Source organism: Homalodisca vitripennis, chromosome 3 (genome assembly GCF_021130785.1).
Source record: "Homalodisca vitripennis isolate AUS2020 chromosome 3, UT_GWSS_2.1, whole genome shotgun sequence".
Taxonomy (NCBI): domain Eukaryota; kingdom Metazoa; phylum Arthropoda; class Insecta; order Hemiptera; family Cicadellidae; genus Homalodisca; species Homalodisca vitripennis.
In genome coordinates this window covers 66,361,917-66,389,817 of record NC_060209.1, presented here as the reverse complement: position 1 = coordinate 66,389,817, position 27,901 = coordinate 66,361,917, and the positions used below count along the sequence as shown (strand labels likewise).

The following is a 27,901-nucleotide window of genomic DNA, read 5'->3' as shown; positions in this document are numbered from 1 at the left end:
CCACAAAATATTTAATTAATTACCTCTTAATTTAGGTTCTAATACAGAAAGACAACCTATACTCTTGTAAAAGTACCCCACCGTAGCTTAAAATGTTATTGTATAACAAATTATGGAGTTCTGAAGCAGTGTAAAACGATAAATGAATAAATACAAATTATAGTAAAGTCAGAGGATTATTTGTTTTTTACTCAAAATCGAAACATACTAATCCCAGATTTTTTAGTAAATTTTAATTAGTATTAATATTGAATGAAGAAAATATGCCAAATAAAAGACTAAGAAGAATAATAATAAAGAATAATAAAACTCGCATAATATCTATCTGTCTATTAGTAATAGTAATAATACTAATACGAAAATATTTATGAAAATTCTAAAATTTTACATTGTATACAGCAACGGAAAGTTCAGTAGAAACTTGGATTGTAAACGTTGGTGGCTTTGAAATGTGACGTATTGTATTGATATTGAGCTCGGTTGTCAATGTCAGCATCAGCTGAGTTCATGGCCATTGGAGCAAGCGAGGAGTTAAAAGTCAGACTCTGTTTTAGTTGTCGTTCACTTCAAGTTCTAGACGTTGAGAGAGCAGTCACTCACCAACTAATTCACCATCATGGTAAGATAATCTTCAAGCACAGTTCACTGTTCACTTTCACTCGCACGAAACACGACACTAAACTAGTAACATAGACTATAGCAGTTCAGACTTGGTGCCAATCAATTAGGTCTGGATTATTGATATTGCTAAGAAGGAAGTGAGCAGTTACCTTTTATGAAAATGACCTTCAGTGTCAAACTTCATGTCACGATCAACATTGTTTTAACATAGTAATAATTTATGGTTTAATTTTATTTCAGGCACAACCAATTCGAGTAGTTGTAACTGGAGCTGCTGGCCAGATTGCATACTCTCTTATTTATCAACTAGCTAAAGGAGATGTATTTGGAGAAAATCAGCCAATCATTCTGCATCTTTTGGACATTCCCCACATGATGGGTGTTTTAGAAGGTGTTGTGATGGAAATCGCCGACTGCGCCTTGCCCCTTGTTAGAGGTATGTAGAAGTTCAGTATTATAGGCTGCAGTTTTCTCTATTTATCATATTACATGTAGCAAGCTTTATATAAATTTAATTTGTTGGGGAATGAATAAATTGAAGCTATCCTATTTTATGCTTATTAAATATCAAGTTAGTTGATTGCTTTTGAAGAATTGTATATTAATTTTACTATAAGTATGCCAAAAATCTAAACAACATTAAAATTATAAAATATGAAGGAAGTTATAAACAAAATCAATGAGGATCAACTGTTTTAACTTAACAAATAGCCTAACATTTGTCTACTTGTTAAAGATTTTGGATTATATCTGCCATTGTTAAATGTTATTTGAACAACAAGCTTGTTTCAAGGTTTAAAATATGTCCTCTCAAATTAAAATTTCATTGGATGTCAAAAATTTATAAAACGTAAGTTTACACAAAAACTGTAAGACTAAAAATTGAAGTGAGGAACTCACTACTCTAAATTTGAAAAAAAGGAAAATGAAATCTAGTGCTAAGGGACTAAGACAGGTTTGTAAAGTTTAGCACTTCTGTTAAATCAATAAATAGGATTCCTTTCTTAATTTTAAAATGTTTGAGTCTTTTTGTAACTTGCTGTAAATCAGGGAGAACAAGTAGTACTGAACATATAAGAACAATTAAAAATGTACCATTTTTCTATTACATTTCCAATTTTGTGTAATTTGTTGAATGATTTAATTTAAAATGTTTTTTGTAATAAAACATATTGAGATTTTATGTGTAATAATTCCCCTAACAAATCAGGCTAAATTAAGAGATTTTAAAAAATTAGATAACTCACAAAATGTTTAAAAGGAAGTAGGCTAGGCTATATAATTTAAGGTTTAGTGTTTTTATGGTATAGAAATTAAGTTGTCTGTCTATACATCACTTTAGTATCAGCTTCATTAGATTTTTTGGTTAGGCCTTTGTGGTTGTTCCAAAACTGAAATTGCTTAGTAGGTTCTTACTTTGACGAAAACTAGTTCTGTTCGTGTTCACAATATGGTTAAATTCTACTATCTTCGTTATATCTAACTTCTCTTCTTAAACTACTCTTCTACACAATTGCTTATTTTTGGTTAAAAATATATTTCTGTTTAAACATAAAAAGTTGGCTAGATATTTAATATAAACTTGGTTCTAACTTACATACATTTTTATGTCTTTTCAGAGGTTGTTCCAACAGCTGATGTAGCAGTTGCCTTCAAGGATGTTGAAGCTGCTTTTCTGGTTGGAGCAATGCCCCGCAAGGAGGGCATGGAGAGGAAAGATTTGCTCTCTGCTAATGTAAAAATTTTCAAAGTCCAGGTAAGCACTTTACTAACTAGGCTACACTAACAATCGTTCAAATTAGTCCAATTTCAATGAATGTATAGGAATAAATTAAATACATTTATTCTGGTTTTCGTACATTTCGGAGTAATTTTAAATACTGTTTGGTAAGTCAAGGTCCAGGTTTGTCATTGTTGTCTAAATTATTTAAAAGTTCCCATATTTTTGTTAAATAGTAAAATAGGCTACTATGGAATTTACAAGCTAGGTTTTTTGGAAACTACTACAACATATTTGTACAGGTTCTTTTCATCCACCAAGCATTTTAATACTTCTTGATATTCTGTAGCTTATTTAAGTTCACTATGTAAAGTATCATTCAGGCTTTTGTAACTAATATTTATTAAATGTACTCATTAACACGAATACAGAGGTCCCCTAGAGACCTATATCATCATTTCACATTGTTTCACAACAAAGGCCCGTGCTCTATTACAGTTCAGCTTGCTATGGTCCTTGTTCACTTCTATATATATAAAAATGAATGTTTGTATGTTTGTCCTTTATGGAATCGTGAACTATTGGACCGATCATGATGAAAATTTGTACGTATATGTATTTTTCCACGGAGAAGGTTTATAAGCTATGCCCATCCCTTTCCCGATTCAGGATTTCGCCCCACTGGTTACAGAAATACCCATAAGAAATGCATTGCAGCAAACATATGTTAACGTCTTTTCAAATTTTTAATCAGCTGTTCTTTGTAAACATATATTACACTTATAGTTTTAAAGCATAGAGTAAGCTTAAGAGAAACGACAAATTTTGTTTAAACTGTTTTTGCAATCACTGTTAAACATAGACTTTACTATCCAGATAATACAATTCAAATTTGACGTAAAAATTCACCTTTAACTGCAATATTTATTTAATATAAACCATGCTCATGCTTGATCAGAAGAGTAATGCAGATATCATAATTACTATCTTACGTTGGCTACAAATATAAAGAATGTTATAAAATCAACCTTAGTTGTTTTTTTTGACAGAAGTATGGTTCTCAAAACTCCGTGTGTACATATTCTCTCGATCGAGACAACAAAGCAAGCTCAATCGTGGCATCGGAGATATAACTAATTTAATCTAAAATTTATTATAGTAAAAAAAAAAATTTACTAAGTAATATAAGGACTTCGGTTCTTAAGATTTGCGTGCGAAGCCGTGGGTAACAGCTAGATAGAGGCAGGAATGTGGTACATACCTTCATAATACGCCCAAGAGGCTCACGATGGAACGACTATCAATTATCTCAGCAATGTTTAGAATGTGATAGAAAAAGAATAAGTGAATATAGTGTACTGTTTTCAACGGGAAATTGCGTGCGAAGCCGCGGGCAACTTTTGCAAAAAATTATTGAAATGCGCAGCAAAGCGCGCCGGGCCCGCTAGTTTGTTATAAAAAATAGCAGCTAAGTCACCTGCTGAATAAACATAAAATGTAGGCTATTGTACATCTTTCTAAAATATCTTAGACAGCTTGGGCCCCTGGAATAATATACTATTTGCAATAAGAAAAATGTGAAAAAATAAAAAGCAACAACAGTTTTTCTTTGAATATGTTTGTTATATATCATATAATACTTAAAATACATTCATTTTAACAAATAAAACATCATTTTCTAATGAAACACAAATCAGCACAATTATGGCCAGCAAGGGTGTGTTTCAAACAAGCCCTGCAGGTCTCCTGTTGGTAAAAATATTTGATTTATATAATTGAGGGTTGTTATGACTCATTCAATCCTTATTTGGCTGTTAGCAAATAAAAGTGAATAATACTGTAAAGTTTTGAGGCATAGTACATCTATTTTATCACAATTACTAAGATACTTTACAAGATCATTTTCATTACATCTAAATATGCTATTTGGTTATTAAAATAATTAACTCAACAACAGACTTACAATAAACTTTTATAAATAAAAAAGATCAAAAGTAACAAATATATAATTATTGAAATACACACTTAAAAAATAGGTTAGCAATTAAAAGGCAAGATAAAAACTATTTAAATCAAGATTCAATGTTTGAAAAGAATGGGAAAAGCAGTTATAGTAAAAAAACACACACAAAAACAAAATATCAGTCTTTTTTTGACATAATTGTTCAATTCAACATTATTATATCTCGCCGTGCTCTTCTTTTACATTATTTATTAATTCCTAGATAACATCACTTGTTAAGTGTAAAAGCAACCCCCAGGCAGCTAAATGAAAATGGTCTTCAGAGGAAAAATATCAGTTATAGGATGTACAGATAATTATCCATCCATGTAAATGTTTTCTCCCTCTTATTGAGAAATATTTCTGGTACATGAGTCTCAGCAGGTGAAGCCACATATTTGTAACATAGGATAACTCTCCAAAAATGAAAGATTTTTAAAATCTGTAAATCAGCTCATGAGACCTGATGTTTGATTTTGGACTTGCCACATTTTTACTGTTCTGGCCACTGTATAGTAGCCTAGATCTAAAAGAAAATTTTTGCACTAACTGGTGATATAAATCATCTGTATCCGTTTGGTTATACCTAAACCCTTTATTCTTATATCTTCTTCAGAAACAGATAAAAAATTATTTTATATTTTCCGTTAGATTTTATTTTTAAATGTTTGTATCATCTAGGGGAAATGAACATTGTAGGAAGCCAAATTAGGTTAGGTACGAAATAAAACAGCCAAGATTTTATTGTTCTTATATCATTTAATAACTATAACTGTAATATCATACTGTAATAGCTCTATTTTTCCATTTTATTGTGCATAAATAAAATAAAACTTATAATATATAAATATCTAAAGTTTTGTTTCATTAATAATTTTTTATACAATTTTTAATTAGGTTTTAAGTAATTAGGTAGACATTGATTTACAAGAACCTAATGTAACATTAACTTTTCAGTTATTTTTAATTCTCTTTAAGTTAGTGACAGCCTTTTATACTATTAAAACAGAACAACTACGACCCAAATTAATATGATAATATTTAACATATTTTTGAAAGGTAACACAAACGATTTTGAATAGTTTTTTATGTGGAAAAATCTAGAAAAATGTTTGGATGTAGATGAAGTATTGAATTTAGAATCCAACTTGGGTTTCTTTTGGATTCAGTTAGTGTTTGTCTACAAATACAACTTTTGATTAAAATTATTGTAATAAATAGGCTTTACATAATACTCACTATAATAAATGCAGGTACCAAGAAAGAAAATCTATGTCTATATTCAAGTATTTAATAATGTTATAAAAATAGTTTCTTATTTTTATTGACCGTTCTTTCAATTTAACATTTAAAAATTAACATATATAATTTAATAACATTTATTTATACTCTGTGGAGAAATTTATGTTTAATATATGTGCAGAGACTCAGTCGATATGGCAAGTTAAGTTATTATTTATAAAAAAATGTTCATTAAAATAATATATGTTATTTCCTTGATGTTAAAGTTCATTCATATTCATCCTAAAATTAAGTAAATCAATCACTTAGTTAAACTCAAACACTTTATTTGTAAGTAGTTATGTTACAGACAATTTCAATTGCTTTGGTGAAGCTTGAGGAAGATTACAGAACTATTTGTAGTTGAAAGTAAAGTAAAACAAATTTACAACTTCTAAATAATCTGTACATTTTGTACTGATGTTAATAATTTGTTACAGTGAACAAGTTTAAAATGTGCATAAGTTAATAAAAATACTAGAATACTTGAAAATTACCAATTGGAAAGGAACATCTTTGTTTAATGGCTTGAGTGTGAACATGTTTTTACAGCGTTTTAAAATTAGAATTGTGCCTTTTAATTTCTGCTGTTAGTAAGAGGATGTTTCACGGGAATACATTTTTGAACATAAAGCTAATATTTTTTTCTATTGTTTACACATTTTTTTTAACATTATGTATAGTTTGTATCTTCCTGGACCTAATTAAATCCAGTAACTTTAAAAGTACTTTTATCATCCAAATGGCAGATATTTGGTATGGATCAATTCAAGAAAAACTTTTGGAACTGTTTTGTATATCAAAGCATTACCGAAGGATTAGGCTCCTAGCATCACAGTTACTTAATTGTGGTATGAGGCAAGGTCAAACATTTTCATTCTAATGACACTACTTTTATTTTTCATTTCTTAGTGATATCACATGCTCTCCTTCAACAAACAGTGCCAAACCAACTCGTTAAAAAAATGTCAATGTATAAGTTTGTATAATGAATAGAGTTTTTGATTACACTTCAGATTGTGACTTAAAATTATACATTTATTTAGCTGCAACTGGGAAAAGATTTTCTAATTAAAAAATTGTCTACAAGTAAAACATATTTGGAAGATATTACAAGAGTGTTAACACAGGATCAATTTATAATATAGAGACTGTTGGTAACTAACAAATTGGTTTTGTTTAAATGTTTATGATTTGAAAATAAAAGAAACCAATCAAATTAAACTTTGCTGTCAAGTTATATCTATTATCAGTTAATAATTAATATTATTTCAGTGAATTAAAAATATAGTGTCTCCTATATTTAGTATAGAAAAGTTAACAGGTTTTAGATGTTTGTTGCAACTTTAGGCTTGTCCAACCTCTTATCTCTATGAGCAGACATGTAACCAAAATAGTCATGTTTGAGCTGACCAGTAATAAGTAGTAGGTTTTTACCTGTCCATGCCCGTACATACATGAACAGCCATGGGTCATCAGTTCTAGAAAATCACTCATTCACGATCTGGCACTGCTTATAACTTAAGGTCCTCAATCTCTGGTCGGCAAATAGGAGACTCAGGATTAGAAGGTAGGATATAAATATTAATTTGGGTTACTTATTACACAAGCATTGAATGAACTATATAAATTTTATTATCAACCCCCAAACTACATATTTATAAAGTAGCGTGTGCTTTTACAAAATTGTTATGTACAATGGATTGTTCAATTAATATATTCAGATCTGTTTTAATCTGTTATAAAAAAATGAATATAATGGTTAAATAGATTTTTTTTATTAACTAGTTATATGTATGAAAGTAATTTAATTTCTAAAATTTTATAACTTATTCCTGAGTGGAGAATTTTACTATGATTACAATATTAATTTTATAGGAATGCTGTACTCTATTAATTAGTAATTTAATAATTTTTGTTAATTAAAAATAATTTACTGAAATTATCTAGTCAAGAAAAGACTTGTAGAATAAAGTAAATTGTAAATATGGATTGTGTATTGTTTTATGCAAATATTAATAGCATTAACTTCAAAGTCTTCTGTTATACACTGCATTGAAACTCGAAACATAGCTTACACAATAAATTGTTATTGTCTTAAAATATTTCAGCCCCGCTGTGGTGAGTTATCTTCATTCAACAGATGTTAAACCAAAAAGAATTAAAAATTTATTTAAAATTATGAAAGAAGTAATGCAAGTAATTTTGATGAATAATCATATATTTTAAACAAAATGTAGATTTTAATGTGTAAAGAATCATTCCCTTAATTAATTTACTGTAAAGTTGTCTGCAAATAGATTTTCCAATAATTATTCAAAGACTAAAATAGATTATTCAAATGGTAACCTACTTCATAGAATACATTGATTATTATATCAAATTATTCTCTCCTGAAACAAATGAAGTAGAATTATAAATTTCAGAAAATGTTAAATTTTACAAGCATCTGAAATAAGCAAGGCTACCAGCATTCACAGAGCAGAAATACACTTTGAACCAGATATCTGATATGTGCCAGTTAGAAGGCTATTTTGAATATCAAATATATTTCCACTATATCAATACTTGTTGAATATAGTCTTAGCACTTTGTCTTTTGAATGAAAAAAAAACATCAAGATCCATGATTTAATAAGCTTGCTGGTTAAGTTTGAACAGTAACATTTCCTAAATCAAGAGTGAGAAAACAGCTGAACAACTTTTAAATACCCTAACTTTCACCTATAAATGACCAAGTTTCACCCCCATGTCTGGTAGTACAGGATTCACTTGGCCCTACAAAGTAGGAGAACATTCAGGCATTTTATTTGCATTCAGAAGAGACAATCAGGAGGGCTTTTGGGCTAACAATAATTTATTATAATTCAACAAAATATTACTTAAAAGCTTTTAGTGTTTTAAAGTAATAAACTTTAGTAACTGTCCATAGAATGTCAATTCCACATGTTGTAACTGAATTGTATGAGTTAATATTTTGTTAGTATTTCTTAAAACATACTGAATGTTATGTATAGTGATGTATTTTATTAATTTATTACATTGGTTAAATATTCAGTACCATACTCGATTTTTTGACCAGTGGACTAAATATGGTATGTTCGCTATTGCTGAAAATTCAATAAACTGCCAGTTTGAAATTTAGGTCATATTCAAATTCCGTGACCACTATATTAACAGGACATCAAAAACAAAAATTGATGTAGTGCTAAAATATATAATGGACTGTCTTTCTTTATATACTGCACATTGTACTTCATTTTTGGTCTACACTATCTGAGATTTCTTTAAGTTTTGGAGGGTTGTTTGGTTTTAAAAAATTTAGGTGTCCTTTTAAATACAGCATCAAAAATAAAGATTTTTGAATTGATTTTGGTTTATTCCAATTGTTTAATTTAGTTTGAATAAGTGGTAAACATGTATAAAAATTATTATTAATTTTGTTTTTAATTGATAATGGTTTAATTCAATTCAAAATATTCATTATTTACAGTTTCATCAAGAAATTGCAATGGCGTCATATAATAATAAACCTAAAGCTAGAAGTAGCTTTACTGCAGTCATTCTTTGTTGTTTTTAAAAATTACAATTAAAAAACAACAGGTAACAATTAATTTTAGAAAGATTTTTAAATTTTGTAAAAGGCACTAGTAGTAGAATGGGTTAACAGTAATGCCTCTGGTCACCAGGTAGAAACTGTTGCAAAAATGATGGAAAAGAGGAAAAATTATTGAAAAACTCTTAAATTATATCCTAATTTGCAGTTGGTAGCCCTACTCTGACCTGCACAATTCCTTTTATTTTATCATGTGAATATTGGTATCCTGATCATTCCCTCCACCATTGTCTACCCCTCATTAGTTTGTTATACCCTCGCCCAGAACCTTGATCCTCTTTGGTCTCTAGATTGATGGGCTATTTGAGATATAACCTAATTTCAAACATATTATCAATTATCATGCTATATATCTTGAAATAAAAACCTATTATTTCAAGAAATTGGATAAAAATTGGTTTCAGATTGTTATAGCTAACGTGGCTAATGTTAACATTATCCTAAATTTTATTTATGAAGCAAAAGTATTTTAGAAAACGTATTTTGAACTTTTAAACATTTAAATGATCTGATACTTACATTCTTGAAGCTCTTTTCTTATTGGAAATTAATGATCTGATACTGTTAAAAAACCTCTTATAAAATCCAAGTTTGAACAAAATAAGTTCAGTAGTTGATCAGTTTTCTTTACTATACAAACATACACATATATATGAACAGATATCTTCAAACAAATACTTGTAACAATTTGAGAACTTCACAGCCATTTTAAACACTGTGTGGTTTACTCTGGGATATAAATAAGTTGTATTGTTGTAGTAAGAAAACATTTATGAACACAAGTTTTAAAATTTGTATAATAAATTATTTTTTATCATTGTTATGTTGTAAATTTGAATTTTCTTTGGTTTAGTGACTATTTTAACTGAATGTTATTTCCTAAATAATTTTCTTCTACCACAGATTACTGAACTATTGTTTTACTATCAGTTATGGCATTTCTTTGTCTTTACATTAAAGACATTGGAACAATCGATGTAAGGTATTGTAAAATAACAGTGAGAGAATTGTCAGAAAATATTGTACATTTTTTACACGTATTTTGTGTGATCAGTATGGAACTATTTTAAAAATAGATTGTATTCTGTAAATAGTCTGAATTAAGTTAAATTGATTAAACAGCAACTGATTATGAAACAAGTCATTATTGGTTCTAATTTAAATCTTAAAGATTATATTTAAGATAACCATTGACTTTTCTTAATAGTCTTTGATAGCCTTATCACAATTATTATTTACAGAATTGATATTTTAGTCAAATAAAAGAATTATATATAGATTTACAATGTGTGATTAGAAAAAACATTTGTTTAAAATTTTATTTCTCCTGAAAATACATTAGTTTCAAAATTACTGCATTAAAAATTCGAATATAAAGTTAATAAGATTATTTAAACTGGCTATCATAAGACAATTCTATGACCCAAAAACCTCTTATTCCATTACAGTATTAAAAAAAAAATATTTTGGATGTATTAGTTTAGGACTTTTTTTGATTGAACAGGTTTTAATTTAAAAAACTATTTTACCTAATGTGTCAATGTTTTGTTCCTAATTTTTAAGTGAAATTACAAGGACAGTGTAAATTCCATTACAGTATTTGTCTCATCCCAACCGCTTTCAAAATTAAAAGTCCTGTAGAATGAAAACAAATAACAGCTGAGATTAGATAGGTTTTTTCCGCTACGCATTTCTCTTAGAAACTGAGTAATGTGTACAGACGACGGACATATCTCAAGTACACATAGCACTGACTCAATTGTTAGTTCAAATACAAACAAAACCAACAAGTTCAAAGTTCTGTTGGACATGTTTCATTGTTTGATTATGATTTTAAAATATGGGTTTCGGTAATAAAACTTATTTAATTTGATGATGAGTAGACCTGCAATCCAGGTAGTTTTGCTACTAACGCAATACTTAATGTCTATACTATAAAATTAATAGAAAAGATAATTTATGTAAAACATAATAAATACAATTAAATTAAAATAATATTTAAATTTATATATATTTAATTTAATAATATAATGTCCACAATTAGTTTGCAGGCACACCACCACCACTAGTTTTTAATGATCAAATTGAAGATGTTTATATATTTCATAACAAATTTACATTTTTCCATTTCAGCATTTTGAGGCATTGAAAACAATACATAGGGTAGTCTGTTAATATATTTACAATTGTACTATATAGTATACTAGCTATAGTTATACTGTAAATGAAAAGCAGACTTATTTATAATGAATCTAGTTTGTGTCCATCGTTCGTAGTGATTGCCCTCAAGGGGGAGTGTCATGTCAAGTTTAATGAAATTTTTACTAAGTTTTAAATGTTAACAGGGATTCATATTTTGGATTTTAGTAAAACTTTTTAAGATGTTGTAAGAAATCATAGCAAGCAATAATAACCATAGGCAACAGAGGTAAATTTGACATACAAACATTATTTATTTTCAAATGTTTCTCTTCATTCAATCTGGTATCAGTGGACACAGTCTGTTTTATATTGAAATGAATGATCCTTTTAATGCAGGATCTTCTATTATTAGAAGGAGGTACACACTGTAATAAATGTGTTTGGTAATGGAGAATATCCTAAATGCAACTGTTTAAAATGTTTCAAAAAATAATTCTTTACATAACATTTATATTAGTCATTATAGACATAAGTCTTATTACAAACCCAAGAAAACTGTGATTTCCCTTCATACACTGGAGTCTGTTGTTGAACACTTGTTTGTGTGGTTGCCTCATTGATTGACGGAGTGGTCTATTAAAGAAGCCTGTTGTGTACGTCTAGCCAGTAAATACTGTACATTCCTCCAGGGCGTGTTAACAACCTATCTGCAGTCAGTTAGACAGACTTTCTCTCACTCAAATTGTGTATTCTTTAAAAACTAAAATGCTTGAAATATAATAATTAAGCCATATAATATTTTTAGTTAGAACATAACAACTTAAAATTTTTCGCCGCCAGGTGATATACTTACAGCCTCTTCCAAACTGCCAAGCCTTTCACCAGAGACACGTCTTAAAACTGACAGTCCAATTTTAGTTCCATTTTAATTTTTTTTATTTTATAATTTTCTTCAATATCACTTTAAAAAGAATATTGAAGAAAGTTTGAACATCCAAATCAATATTTACTCCACAATCATTAGTTGATACATATATTTCTGAACCAACATTAAATAAATCTTGGAAACAACATTTTTGGGTGCTTTTATAATGTATTGCAAATTATTGTATTACAAATACAGAGCTCACATAAACAACAAATAATTCTTTTGAAAGGTAATTCAGTTTTGGATATTTAAATAAATTTAAAACGCACTTGTCAAACATAAAAAAACACTTATTGTTTATTAAACAATTTACTATTATTAGTCAAGCCTTAATAATTCAAAAATATAAAACATAACTTATATAATTATAACCATTGCTCCATCGAGGCAGGAAAACCTGAAAATTCTCTCTCTGGGAAATGTAAGCACTTTTAGTCTGTGCGGAATACTTTACCTTGTACCTAAGAAATGGATAAAACACTATTTTGAGAGCTCATATTTTCTAAATTTGTTGTTTTCTTATCATGAGTATACACTCAGTACAAAGTTAGGCTCAAAGTTAGGCTGTTGAAATCACTCCTATTATAAGGATGTTTGTTTTATTTATTATTGTACAGGCACTGTACAAAGAAGCTATTTTATCCTCTTCAAATATAAACTAAATTAAGATTTTATTCACTAAGCAACCTTGTCTAAGATAATCGTTAATTCTTGAGGAATCAAATAAATAATTTATTTATGTAACAAGGTAAAAATATTGTCACCATTTCATTGCAGTACATTGTGGTATGATCTGTTTGGAAATTGCTAACGTCTCAGTTTGTGTTCATCGTCCTAATAAAAATGTATAAGTCTTGGCTAGATTTTATATTTTATGTAGGCCTACCACTCTTCTTGTTAGTAACATAGATAACAGTAGTAATATGTAAAATAACATGTTTTATTGCAAAGTATTTTTTATATAAAAGATGAAAAAATTTTTTGTGTGGAAAACGTGTTAGATTTGCCACTAAAAATTCCAACTTCAACTGTCCTTTTATAGATAGTAAAATTTTTTCAAAATATCGTACAGACTAAAATTTTACCAGAAGCTTCTACTCTGTAGATACTTTTATGATAACGTCAACTTAGATATCACAGATCAACAGATAAACCTATTATAAGGTCTATTTTATCATTAACTAACAAAATTTAGTGCCTCACAAAATTTTTGTGTTACTTTATTTACTAAAATTGTTTTAAAACCACAAAGGCAGGTCAAACGTGTGATTATTTTTTATTGCAACCTACACTTGAGTGATACAAAAATAATGCAACATCTGTTTCAAACTTTAATATATTTTTAGGAAAACACATCTTAAACACATGTACAGGTTTGCAGTGAATGCAACAATTTCAGGGTCGTTTTTACCCTGGAACTGGTATGAGACACGCATTGATTCATTCACATATCTCTAAACTGATAATCATTTTTATTTATAATTTTTTCGAGTTGCGTTACTCGTCAACCACACTGTATTTATATGAAACAGTTTTAATCGATTCTTTAGTTCATTCTCATTATCAAACTTAATAACCAAAAACATAAGTTTTTGTTGTTGCTATTGTAATGGTTTAAAGAAAAATAAATGTTTCGCTACCTAGCCAGATGACTTTTTGTAGTTGTTAATTCTTAGTGCTACAGCTGGGCATTGCTGTTCACTGTTATTGTTGACAGTTAATGTGTATAGCTAAATCATCTTAATTGACATTAGAGATACTTTGCAAGGGGAAAGTGATAGTTGTAGTTACGAATTTGACTTTCCTGATTATTAAATATCGGTAGTTTTTCTGTAATAGATTAGTTATTAGTTACAATGTTTGGGATTTTTATATGTAAAGTTGTAATATTTATTTTTTACTGCTTATATGTATGAAAAACACATTTTCTTAATGAAACTATGAACATTCATTCATTTGACATCCATAACTGTTACTGAGCTGTAACTGATAGTGTTTCTTTGGCAGATTACTTAGTTTTGGCTGTTTGTATATAAAGTTTGTATCTGTAATTTTATTATAGGTACATATGTACATATCTAAGACATTATTTTCGTAATGAAATAATAAACTTTTCATTCATTTGACATTACTATTTTTTATGGATTTGGAGCTACATGGTATTGAAAGTGCAAACTATTTTTCTCTATTAATTTTGTATTTCTCAAGGAGAAATGTGTGTATACAGAATGTCTTTTTTATAGAATTGCATATTCTTCAATTTATACTGATTGAAATGGTATATTACTCTATATTTTTTGTCTTCAATGTATTATATTTTTATGGATTTTTAAAGTAGAAACAGAACCTTCAAAATCACTGTATTATTTTGGCAACCATATCATTTCCAGGGTTAATAAATTTTTCAATAGTTAATTTTCTGAAAAATCTCATATTTTAAATTTAAGATTAAGGTAAATTTTATATTTAAAAGATCAACCAAACAAACATCTTGAAAAGAAACTCTTATGTACTGAAAACAGTAATTTTGTATTGTATTTTTTCTTTGTCAAGCTGCAAAATGCCATAAATAGTTTTGGGAATACATATTTAAATTGCAAGAAAAATTTTTAATCCACTTCGGTTTTGTGGATATAATCAAAGAGAAAAGAATATAGTAATGAGTTGAGGTTACTTAGTGCAAGATTTGTTGTTCTAAATTTAAAATAGTTTGGTACCCTGTTAGGAGTTATGTCAGAAGTTTAAGGCTAAATACAATGACGTGTTCGGGAGTTCAATGTGATAAGAAGGTCAGACAAGGTGCCTCTTATCATCAGCTCAAGGTTGTAATATCAAGTTGATAGTAGCTCGGATTAAAGTTCGACCAGATAGTTTAAACATTAAATGCTTGTTTAGACTGAGGATATTCGAGAGTGAAGAGCAAGAAAGTTAAAGCAAGAGCAAAGCTAGGTTATCTCTGACCACATCAATTCTTTCTCATTAAAACTAGATACGAGTTAATGTGGTAAAATCATAAACTTTAAAAAATGTGGTAAACTTTAATAAAATAGTACCATAGAATCTAGATATAATTTTCTTATTAGTGTGATAATTACTGACAAATGATTTAATAGCAATATTGTTATATAACTTTTTTATGGTTATAGTATGAATAAGTATAACTATCCCGTTTTAGTAAAAATATAACAAAAATTACTGTTTAAAAACTCTAAAAATGAGTTTTAGGCTATTTACTAAATAAATATCAGTAAAGTAAATTTATAATAATGGAAAAAAGTATATTTATATTGCTACAGTTATTGTTAATTCCAAGATTAGTTTGCCAATGATATATATAAAATACCGTCCTCGTATAACGTTTTTGCTGAGGACGGTCTGTCTGTAGCATTAGTATAATAACTTTACGATCTTTTACTCTTGCAGTGTAAACTAATAAAATACTTCAAAAGTGACTTAAAAGGTAAAAATCTGTTAATTTGGGATATTTAACTTTACTTCTTAATTTTGAGATAAGATAGCAGAAAATACAATATCTCTGTAAGATTTTTTAATGCAGTTTTTTTTTTAACTAAATTTTAATTTCCATGCTGGTGTTTCCAATAAGACTGGCCAGGAAGGAGGTGTATCTGTTATGGGCTATTCTGGTAACTGACATGTGCCAAAATTACCTCTGGCATTGAACCTTACTGTAGCTCCTTTGGCTCTCAGGGCCACATAAACACGCCTAGACATTTTTCTTGGATCCAAATTCAAATTCAAGAATGTATCACACACATGACACTCAGTGAGCAGTCACTAGCTTCATGATAGTAGACTTCATACTTTTTCTGTGTGGGGATAAGTTATTTTGGTTACTTTATCTTTAGGAATCCAGGAGAATTATTTTGGTTTAGAGAGAGGTATTAACTAACAACCATCTGACTGGAGAAACTAAAAGATCTACTTATTTATTATTTATTATAAACACTTTGAGGTCAAGCAGCAAGTCCATTGTCTGCATGCCACTATGCAGAATTTTGTATATATATATATATATATATATATATATATATATATATATATATATATATATATATAATATATAAAATACCTACATGATGTTTTATTCGATCCAGTTTTTATTATATAAAACTTATATATATATAGTTGGAAAACCGACTAATCCTATTTTATTTGTACATATGACAAAAAAACATTTTTCATAAATATAATTCATGCCAAGCGAAAGCCTATGATCTGTAATATTGTTATATCATCTTTGTTATAATATTATCGATCAGCAGTGATTGTATCACAGCTGTTTCATAAGCAACTATTTTGTAAGTTAATCAGTTATAAAATCAAGTAACAATAGTTAACTTTTTTGATACTTGTAAAACTTATAAAATAGGTACATTTTTAGATTTTATACATTTTAGTAATGTTTTTGAGAAAATATAACAAACATAATTTTCTTTAGCAGAACATTTGCTACAAAACATATATCTTAAAATTATAATATACTTATTTTTTAAATAATCAATTGTAGAAGTTACTATGTTTTCAGCACTTTTATATTTAAAGACAAATCTCGTTTTTTTAATTGTAATATGTTTAGTTTTTACAATTAATAACAAATTAAACCACTATATTAAATAGTTACCTTCTTTTATACTTTAAAATTGATTAGAAAAATCTTGTACTATTTTTTATAAACCCTTGATTTTGGTATTTGAAAAACTAGGAAATTTTCCACCTGATGACTATGAAATATTTATAAGTTGAATATGTTTTTTGTGCCAGATTCATAATCTGTGGAATATAAAGATTGCAAAAGCATATAACACTTTAGGGTTTCAGCATATTATGTTAAACATCTAAACAATTTAGCGAACCTTTTCACAAAGGCTAAAAAGTCTGCCTTTTACTCAGAGAAATTCTGAATGCCACTTATAGGGTTAATATTCAACACAGATCAACATCTTGTTAATATTTCTATTATTCATTTGTTTCAATCAGGTTGTATTCAATGCTAATGCCTAAGAAACTCTTCTCTCCCTGGTGTTGTTCGTTGAAAAGAGATTGGTGTAGACATTATTGATTTAGTGTTGTTCTTTATCTCATATTTGAGAGTTAGGTAAGGTCAATGCAGTTGATGGAAGTTATCAAGTATTCAAACTTTTCTTACATTATAGGAGAGATAAAAATATTTGTTATGTACGGTAATTAGAATGTAATGCAGTGTAGCCGCAAAGCTTTCTTGGCACCTATTCAAATATGTTTCAACTGGGAGGCAGTTCTACTTAATAACTGTCTGACCGATATGTATGGCATTTCTTAAAGCTCAATTTTAAAAGGTGGATGTTTAAAGGCCTGATTTGATGTCTAAATTCCAATTACTTGTAGCACACTTGATATTAAGAACCCTATTTGCTTTTTGATTGATTCAAACCTTAAAAAAACAAGATTTAAAATTAATAATGATATTATTTCAATAGCAGAATAAAATCACAACTATCAGAGATCAGTTATTTAATTTGCATTATTAAAATACTTTAAGAGATTGTAGAAATATAACATAATGATAAAATACATTTTGTACAAGCATGTTTGCTGGTTACAAAGAAACCATGCATTAGGTTTGTAGAAATGAAATCTTCCATAAAGGTTCTTTACAACACTGATTTTAAATCTATACTCATCAATGCAATCAATGTAATAATTTTTAATGTCAATGTTTTTAATACAGTAATAACATAATTTTATAGTTGATAATAATTTGAGTACTATCTTTAAAACCATTTTCAAATGTTACTATTTTATAAATATATTTAAACATTAATGGAATTAGTTAACTGGAAAAATATTAAAGAATTTTTCAAGTATAACTTTTGTTACAATCTTTATGAAATAAATACTATTATTAAGCGTAAAATTGAGATATCTTGTCAAGTTCAATTTAAGTCATCACAATTGAAATCTAGTTAAAGTATTAGTTTTACAGGCAGAAATGAAAGTGTATAAGTTTGTGTATTTGTTGACAGGGTGAGGCTATTGATAAGTACGCAAAGAAGAATGTTTTGGTGCTTGTAGTTGGCAACCCTGCTAACACTAACGCTCTGATTTGCGCAAAGTATGCCCCCTCAATACCAAGAGAAAATTTCTCCGCCATGACTCGTCTTGACCAGAACAGGGCCCAGGCACAAATCGCAGCAAGATTGAATGTCCCTGTAGATAAGGTATTTGAGATTAATTACGATTTTCCATTAAGTTCTTTTTTGTTAATCTTTTCTTTAATTACTTATGTTACATGAAATCTAATTATTAGTGCTTCAGTTTCTATGACTGAAAACAGTAAGTGTATGATTTAGATTTCCACCATTCTTTAGATTGTTAACTTTATTTTCCAAAAGAAAAGTAAAGGCTTTTCCATACTAATTGGAAGCAACAGTGTTCAAATTACTAATTTTTTGGATAATCCGAAATCATTACAACAAATTAAAAACCAAAAACCAACAAAGTACTGTACTGTGTAGAGCAGTTAAATGTAAATTGGTTGTACATCATGATGTAAGGAGATAGGGATGTTCTCTTGCACATGTGGACGGAGCCAATATCAGTGAGTTAATCGTGCAGGTAGCACATCTGAACATTACACTGCAGTCTATTCTGTTCTATGCTAATGCTGTTTAGTATACATTTTAATTACATTTTAATACTTAGTTTTTTTCATTCTAGTTATAATATTCAATTTTATTTTAATTTGGAGCAAAATGTACTTACATTTCCCAATGTTTATTTCTACAGTATCCTGGAAAATGAAAATGTAGTTTAATGAACTCAGGCTTGTTGCAGGAAATACATGATATATTTCAGGATTACTTAGAATTACATAAAAAAGTCATTTGAAGATGACATTTTTTGACTAAGCATTAATCACCTAAAATGTTAGAACCATTAAAACTGATGTAGAACCAATTATATGTACAAACACAATTTCTTGTAATTTGGCTTAACAGCAGTATTTCCAATTTGAAGGAAGAAAAAATAAGCAAATTTTCTGGATAAGGATATTAGTGTTAATGAGTAATTATTTTACGAAGATAGAACAAATGTTCCTAGTAGTTCTGCTGTTACAGAGTATAATAAGTGCATACAATTAACACTTATGTGTATTGATATTGAAAAAATGTGATTCTTTAAAAGGTTGTAGCTAGGCATATAGTTAAACAATTAAACTGCAATTTTTGGAGTTAAAGGGGCTTTAATTAATGTACGTCATTGAAAGTTGTTCATGTCAATGAAATTTAGAGTATAAATAATTTTACTGGGGTAACATGAAGTAGTTAATGAATAAAAAAATAACACTTATGGAGTTATACTGTTTTTATTGTGCATTAGCACTAAGTAGTGAATGTGCAATAGCTTATCCTAATTTTTAATTTCAGATATGAATTAAAATTATCTTCTACTGCGTTCTTTCCAATTATAGGTTTTGTACTCTGGGTGTAAGTCAGGAATTTTATTGGTCATAAAACGTATTAAAATTATATTTATTGTAATATAAACATATATTGTGTAATTTATAACAAAATTTTGTACACTTAAGTAGTAACAGTTTTTTTTAATAATAAATAAACATACTTTGAGAATAAAATAATACATAATTAAGTATGCAGTTTAAATTAAATAAGTGTTTATTTATTTTAAGAAAGTGGATTTTAAGAGTCATAAACCAGCATAGTTTTGAATTTATTTGCCTATTTCGCTGTACAAGGCTAAGTTTATAGAAAAATTTAATATTTAAAACAGAATTAGATATAACCAAAAATTGTATAAAATGTTACAAATCAGTGAAAAACAGAGCAGATCACTCACTGTATTGAGAAGGGAATTGGAGTGTCATTGTGACGTCATGGTTGTACATCGGTTTGTACTTCACCCAAACTGGAGAATGTCTGCGATGTGTTAGAGTACTTAACAATAAAAGTTAAGTTGGGTAATTTCTTTTATAAATCTGCACTGCGAAAAAGTTATTCTTGTAGGCCTATTACACAAGTAGATATTGGATTGATGTCAACCCAAAATTTATATCATTGTATTATTATACTTATAAAAAATTGCTAGATTTGTATTTAACTATAATAATTATTGATTTTAATTTTACAATAAACTAAAACATAAAGATTTAAACCCTCAGTCCAAATTATCAGGAACTTGCTTTCACCCAGGTCCATTTTCTATTAGGCTATAATTTCATGTTTCTCTTGTTTGCTACGATAAAATTATTTCTTCCATTCTTGTGTATTTTGTTTCTTATATAAAAACTAAAAAAAATATTTAAAACAAAATAAACATTTTAATTTCAAACAAGTTTTACAATGTTTTTAATTAGTGTTAAAAACAAACTTGTTATTAACAGATCTAAATAACAAGGTTTTTTTTACACATTTTATTGTTTTAAATAAGAAAAGATTATTTGTTTTCTTTGACGACTATGTTTTTATACTTTAGAATTTTTCTTATTACTTAATCAGGGATCAGAATATTTATTTGTAGAAATATGTTACAGTGATGATGCAGAGCAGCTGTAACAGGCTCAAAGTCACATTAAGTTTAAAAATAATCTTAATCTAAAACTAAATTAATTTTATCATCTAAGTTATTGTCTGAATATTCCTTCATCAAAATTTGCCTTCTTCTTTCCTTGCCTCATAACATTTGTGATAAAAACCTCTATTGAATTAATATAATATACACTGTCAATATGAGTTATATATATAGTTTTTGTGAGTATGTATTTTTTTCTAAATTTAATATAGATATAAAAAAACTCACTTATATATCAATTTATGTCTTTCTGACATGCAGAGATCTTGTGGTGTTTATTGACATTTTGTAATGATACTAAGATAAATTAATTGTTTTTTGTTGAGAATAAAAAAATAAAATTTTGTTAATGTTTCAGGTCAAGAATGTAACTATCTGGGGCAATCATTCTTCCACACAGTTCCCAGATGCCTCCCACGCAACCGTGGAAATCAACGGCAAAGCAGTCCCAGTTCCAGAAGCTCTTAAAAATGATCCCTGGCTTCTAGCAGACTTTGTAAAGACAGTTCAGACTCGTGGAGCTGCGGTTATTGCGGCACGAAAGATGTCATCAGCTCTCTCTGCTGCCAAGGCTGCTGGGGACCACATGAAGACGTTGTGGCAAGGCACCAAGCCTGGCCAGTACGCCAGCATGGGTGTATGGAGTGATGGCAGCTATGGCGCACCCCCAGATGTGATGTTCAGCTACCCTGTCACGATCAAGGACAAGAAGTGGACCGTTGTACAGGTCAGTCTTTAACCGTTACAGTGCCACAATGATTCTCCTTTTAAGTGAAAAATGTTATGGAAGCGATTGATTGTCTCCAAGTTTATATGAGATGAATAATACATATGATGATTGAGGATGTCTTTGTGTAGAAAATAGACAATATGTAATTGGTAATTAATTTTCTGTTGAAGGTCATCCTTATGATTTTGTGAAAAAAACAATGTCATTTATTAATAACAGTTTAGAAGCAATTTTGGTCAAACTTGGTAATAATATAAAACTAGAGCTGTGATAACAACTGATACAGAAATGGACGGATGACGCAATCACCTGTTTACAAAGTGGAATTTATTTTCAACTTTGTTGCACAGTTGTCGATCGACTGTATTGATTATTTTGTTCATTTATTACATTAGTTAACTGTAAATATTTATTGATTATTGCATGAAAAATGTTTATTATGATCCTGTAATGTTCTTATGGGTGTAGTTTTAGTAAATAATATATTTGTTTACTAAATTTAGAAGCATATAGTAGTTTTGCTTTAGCCCAAGTCAGAAATTACACCATTACAACAAACAATAAACAAACTAATTGTTGATTTATTTTAACACTGTAAATATAATTTTGTTACTTTATTCTTTCTTTTTACTATGGCTCAAAACAATTATGTTTTTATATATTAATTTAAACAAACTCTCCAATAATATTAAAGTTTTTATTTTTGTGAGGCCTTTTGTACTCAATGAGAACATCTTCGGACTCACACAACTGAATAAAAGTAATAATAACAATAGTAACATAAACAATGTTGTACTAAATAAAAATATATGTCATTAAAAATACAAAGAGATAATATTCTATGACAGCACAGTATGTTATATGTATATATAAAAAATAAAGTTGATATTTAGTTAAATCAAATAAAGTAACGGTGAATTTTGAAAAGGCCCAGGTTCATTGTTTACCAGATTATTTTGGTTCTTTTTTATAAAAATTGTTTCATATGCAACAAGGAATTTTTTATTTTGTACTTCTTTTAATAATTTTGTATTTTGAAAAAGAGTGTCCAGTTTGAAGTGCATGTTTTGCCATGGCTGATCTTTCTTCCTGTTGGTATATTAAACATGCCCTATGTTCCTTAGCTCTCTGTTTTAACTTTCTTTTTGTTTGGCTAATGTATTTTAAATCACAATTGTCACAGTTAATTTGATAAATTCCAGATTTTTCGTCTTCATTAATTTTATTCTTGGGATTTCCTAATATATTCTTTAATTTAATTTTGGAATTTGTAGATACATTAATATTGGCATGTTTCTTAAAACTTTTAGCAATATCTGTAGGTAGATTGTTGTAGGAAACAGATATCCATTTTTCAGGTTCTTTACTTTTGATTTGATATAAAGTTGTTCTCGAATTTCTTTCAATAGTTTTTTTTCTTGTTTATCATATTGTCAATCATGTTAATTTTGTAGCCATTAAATAAAGCAGTTTCCTTTATTTTCTTAACTTCTTTTTTATACTTTTCTGTTGATAATGGAGTATGTAAAAGCCCATGGATTATATTGTGAAAAGCTGCTCTTTTTTGTGAAGGGGGATGAAATGAATCAACTGGGATGAAATGAATCAACTGGGATGAATCTATCATTTTGTGTTGGTTTTCTGTATATATCGAATTCAAAATGGCCAGTCGTATTTTTCATAATTATTAAATCGAGAAATGGGACTTGATTTCACAAGTGAATTTGATAGGATAAAAGGAGTTGAGAGAATCGATAAAATTTTGAAGATTTTGTTTCTTGTTGAAAACAGCAAAAACATCTTCAACATATCACTTCCAGATTCTGGGAAAATAATCCATTGTTTCCTTTGCATGAGTTTCAAATTTACTTAAAAATATGTTTGCAATAAAACACGAAAGTGGATTTCCCATGGCAGTACCATCAAACTGTTTGTAATATTTTTCTTGAAATTGAAACACATTTTTGGGACATACTAAGATTTACTAAATTAATGTATTCGTTAACAATAGTTTTTTCTAAATTTAATGAAATTAGCCAGTCCTCTATAATTTTGATAGTATCTTTAATAGGTACGTTTGGATAAAGTAATTCAATATCAAACGATACAAGATATTCATCTTCTTCGATCTTTAAATCTTTTGTGGAGTTTATAAAATCATACCTATCTTTAATAGAGAAAGTGTGAGGAAATTGAAATTGTTGAAACTCCTGCACTAACCATTGTGATATCTTATAAGAAAGAGAATTTTATTACTAGGTTTGTGTGTTTTTTAGAAGAGAGTACAATCTTGGGATGATTGGGTTTGATACTGTAAGTGATTTTAAAAATTTCCTTGGAATTAACGTACCGAAGATGTTCTTATTGAGTACGAAAGGCCTCACAAAAATAAAAACTTTATATTATTGGAGAGTTTGTTTAAATTAATATATAATTTCCAATAAGAAAAGAGCTTCAAGAATGTAATTATGTTTTTTTTTACTAAATTTCGAATTGGTAGATGCTGTTTTATTCAGTTGGGTGTTAGGTATGTTTTCAAATTTTCACACATATTTTTAGTTTCTTTGTATATATTCCTAAAAACCTATATATTGTCAAAAACTATATAGTGTTTGACAACTTTTGGCTATCTTGAAGTTTAAAAGTTCTAGGAATACAAATATTTTCAAACCATGGTCCCACGTAATTAATGTAAAAAAAAATAAAAATTAGGGTAAATTATATATATAATAAAAATACATGTATTATAAACTCAAGTTATCTGAACCGAATGTTGCTCTCCACTCTTTTCTGAAAAAAACCATGTATAATACACCATAATTGCTGTTATATATGTATTTTTTTAAATAAAAAAGAAAAATACTGTACGTAACACACAAAAACGGCCTACCAATAAAAAGTGAAATGACTGCCACTAATAGGATTAAACAATATATACTGTATAGTGTGCTTGAAAAGTCCTGGAACGGTTTAATAATTTTTTAATCATTTCTTGTAAATATTGTAATAATTTCAATGACAATGATTGTCATTGAAATTAATTGGTATGTCAATATTACCAATAAAAATATAATTTTGTACTGGGTTGAGATAAAAAGCTCTAGTTTCCACTGTTCTTCTTCCTTTATCAAGTTTTTTTTAAATGAGGTGTCACTTAATGGGTCTCTACAATTAAAAATTTTGAGTCAATCCCTAAAAATCCCATTTTGGGGAAATAGACAAAGTTGTAACAGTGACTAAAAAGTTCACTTCTATTTCCTAGAAAGGTGTCTCCGAGTTACAGCCCACTATCTTTATCCATCAAAAACAAAACAGAGTTTATCCGTACTTTTAAGTCACACTATATATATCCACATTTCAAGTGCGAAGAGTTAAGTTAATCATAAATATTCTACTATTCTATTTATATTCTTATAAACTTTTATTTTGAAAAAAGAATGTTGTTATGGTAAGAAAGTATTAAAATGGTTCAAAAAAAATAAATGAATATATTATAATTTTAAAGTTTATAAACAATGCAGTGTAGTATTAGCCTAAACAATGTGTGAATATTTTGAAATGTATTTGTTTTATTATGAGTACAGTTCATTTACTTGTGAGTACATTTTAACTGGTATTTTTCAGAATATTTTATAAATGAAAGAAAATCCTTTGTCGTGCTAAAAGAAATAAAATACTTCTTTGGTGGTTTTTTTAAATGCTTTTTCTAGTTAATACATCAGTTATTAAAGCACTTAAAAACCGCCAATAAAAACTTTGGTTGTTATTGATATCTAAAAACTGAGCTTATAGTACTTACACTAAGTATTGATCCTTCATAAAATTTAAATTTTTACATAAGATTTTGTCATCCGTAATTGGCTTAGTCCATACGCTAGTCATTATTTTACTATTTAATAAATATTGTTAAAATGATTTGACAAAGTAATTAAGAGAATGACATTTTACCAACAGGGTCTGCCGGTGAGTGATTTTGCCAGGACCAAGCTGGACCTGACCGGTAAGGAGTTGCTTGAGGAGAAGGAGGAAGCTCTGGCCGTCTGTAAGGATTGACGGATTCCACCCCCCTCTTGCCCACCCACCCCCACCTGCAGACTGTAGCTGCCTTGGCATGACATTTCCATCACCGGTGACATGGCCAGCAACAATAACCATTCAAGTCCGATTAATATATTTTTAGAAATCAACATCAAGCAAATTGTAGCCTAGCTCTAGTTTGCAACACGTTTCTGTTAGATTTAATTTTTGTCTTGAACTATTGATGTATTTTTTCAAAATGTTTGTGAATTTATTGGCAATTGAAATTTAAAACTTATGACTTCAAGTGACCAAGTGTAATATCAGACATAATTAATTATACAAAATAAAGTTTTTAATACAATTGTGACAACTGTTTTGCTGGTGTTTGTTAATTATTATTATTATTACATTGTTAATGTGGGATTGTTGTGTCTATGTCTTCTGCAGTATGCTGACAACAGACCCTAACGGCAAAGAGGGGATTCTGATTGAGTTTTAACTGCATTTACCATTTTGTTAAACTTAATCAGAATGTAGAATCGAGAGATGGTTTTAAATATTATTTTACTTTTGTATAAATCTTATAAATTAATCATTTACGCTATTTAAAGAAGTCTGTATAAAACATTCCTATGATATTCATGATAGCTTAAGTTGGAATTAAGGAAGAATCATAAATTGCATTTAAACAATTTATTAATCGATCACCAAAGAATTGTTTCTTTGCTTAAAATCCAATAATGTTAAGAGCATTTAATGGTTCCATTTATTGGATTATTTATTTTATCATACATTGAAAATGTTTTCTAAGAGTATGACAACTATTTTAAATGTTTCAAATGTAAATAGTTAATTAAATCAAAGGTTGAATTGAAGATGGAGCCTGTAACAATTAATAAACTCAGGGATTTTAATACTGAAGGTGTCGTTTTGGGTATTGGTTGTCTATTTACACCATTGGTGGAGGTGTTTTATATGTTTCAATATTTCTAGTTGAAGACAAGTCACCATATTTGACTATCCATATTCTTTTGGAATATCCAGAGACAGTTGTTTGTTTGATGTGAACTTAACAATTAATTGATTACAAAATTAACGTAATGTATATTTGTATGGTTTATTAAGTGTTGTGTATTATTAAAGCAGATTTAAAAATTTGGTTCGATTATGATTGTTTTATAAAGTAATTGTACATAAATAATAAAAATATGGTTATTGTTTTCAGTGGTAAACCTCTTGTTATTTCCTACTACTCTCTTTTATTAGAAGTCTGTAGGTTTTTATTCGAGTATGTTTTTTACAATATGCATTGTTGATGGAATTATAAAAATCACTGCTATTCATATACTTTGGCCGATAAGATTCCCAACACATGGCAGCAGTCTAGTAGATGAGAAAAATTGTATTACTGAACTGTAAAATCATTGCCCGGTGGACAGAGGATGTTTGACAATATTTAACTAGCTAAGGAATGAAATATTAACCTTCTGTTACCAATCAGTTTGATGAAAAATATCGTATTTAGTTGGCTGTGAAATTGTTGCTAGCGTTCCAGAGAGTTAGTTGATAACATTTGCCCGGCCAGAATATACAATGATAACCCTTTGTGGCCCAGGCAATGATGTAGTGATGAAAAAAGTCACATTCACGGCTGTAGAATTGTAGCCTACAGTGTGGACGGTTATATGACAATATTGAATGGCATCTCTAAGGCCCTGACAGATTAATTGGATGTGAAAATATCATTTAGTGTTGGTAGTAATTTAATGAATTAATCAATTCAGTAAATGGTTACATTTACAAATATCAAATAGTTTAATATTTAACTTAAAAAATACAATAACCCTAGTTAAAATAGTTAAATTAATGAATAAAAATGGGAATAGGCTTTATTACCTAACTACTCAAGCTTAATTGCACCTAAATGTGGCTGCCTTTTTCACCTCCTGTCTGAATGTAATTTTACCTCAAGTCTGTATATTAAATTCATGACCTCTATCTTGTAAGAAAAATATGCAACATAATCAATAGCCGTTTGCACTGTGGGAAGCTTCAGAACTGATGTCACTTGGACACCTGTTGCACTGTTGTACATCAAAGTGTATTCTCTTTATCTTATATATCAACAATTTTTGTGAGTTTAATCATGTATGCAAAACAGTAATGATTAAAAACAATGAAATTGACATTTTAACATGTCTGTTAATAGAATCAACAATTTAAAACATGCATATTCATATAATGACATATATG

At 28.5% G+C, this 27,901-nt stretch overlaps 2 protein-coding genes across 3 annotated transcripts in view; one reads left to right on the top strand and one right to left on the bottom strand.

Annotated features, from left to right (window-relative positions):
• Positions 1 to 508, bottom strand: part of LOC124357000 — a 91,015-nt gene extending 90,507 nt beyond the window's left edge. For both annotated transcript variants that reach the window (XM_046808365.1, XM_046808363.1), the window contains exon 1: positions 389 to 508. The gene's annotated coding sequence lies outside the window, so the exon portion shown is untranslated. The remainder of the gene's footprint in view (positions 1 to 388) is intronic.
• Positions 489 to 26,868, top strand: LOC124357002 (malate dehydrogenase, cytoplasmic). The gene is made up of 6 exons (XM_046808366.1): positions 489 to 619; positions 862 to 1,057; positions 2,241 to 2,377; positions 18,333 to 18,527; positions 21,257 to 21,625; positions 25,583 to 26,868. Exons 1-6 carry the CDS (start codon positions 617 to 619, stop codon positions 25,679 to 25,681), a joined length of 999 nt encoding a protein of 332 aa, XP_046664322.1. The 5' UTR covers positions 489 to 616; the 3' UTR covers positions 25,682 to 26,868.
• The last annotated feature ends 1,033 nt before the right edge of the window (positions 26,869 to 27,901 follow it).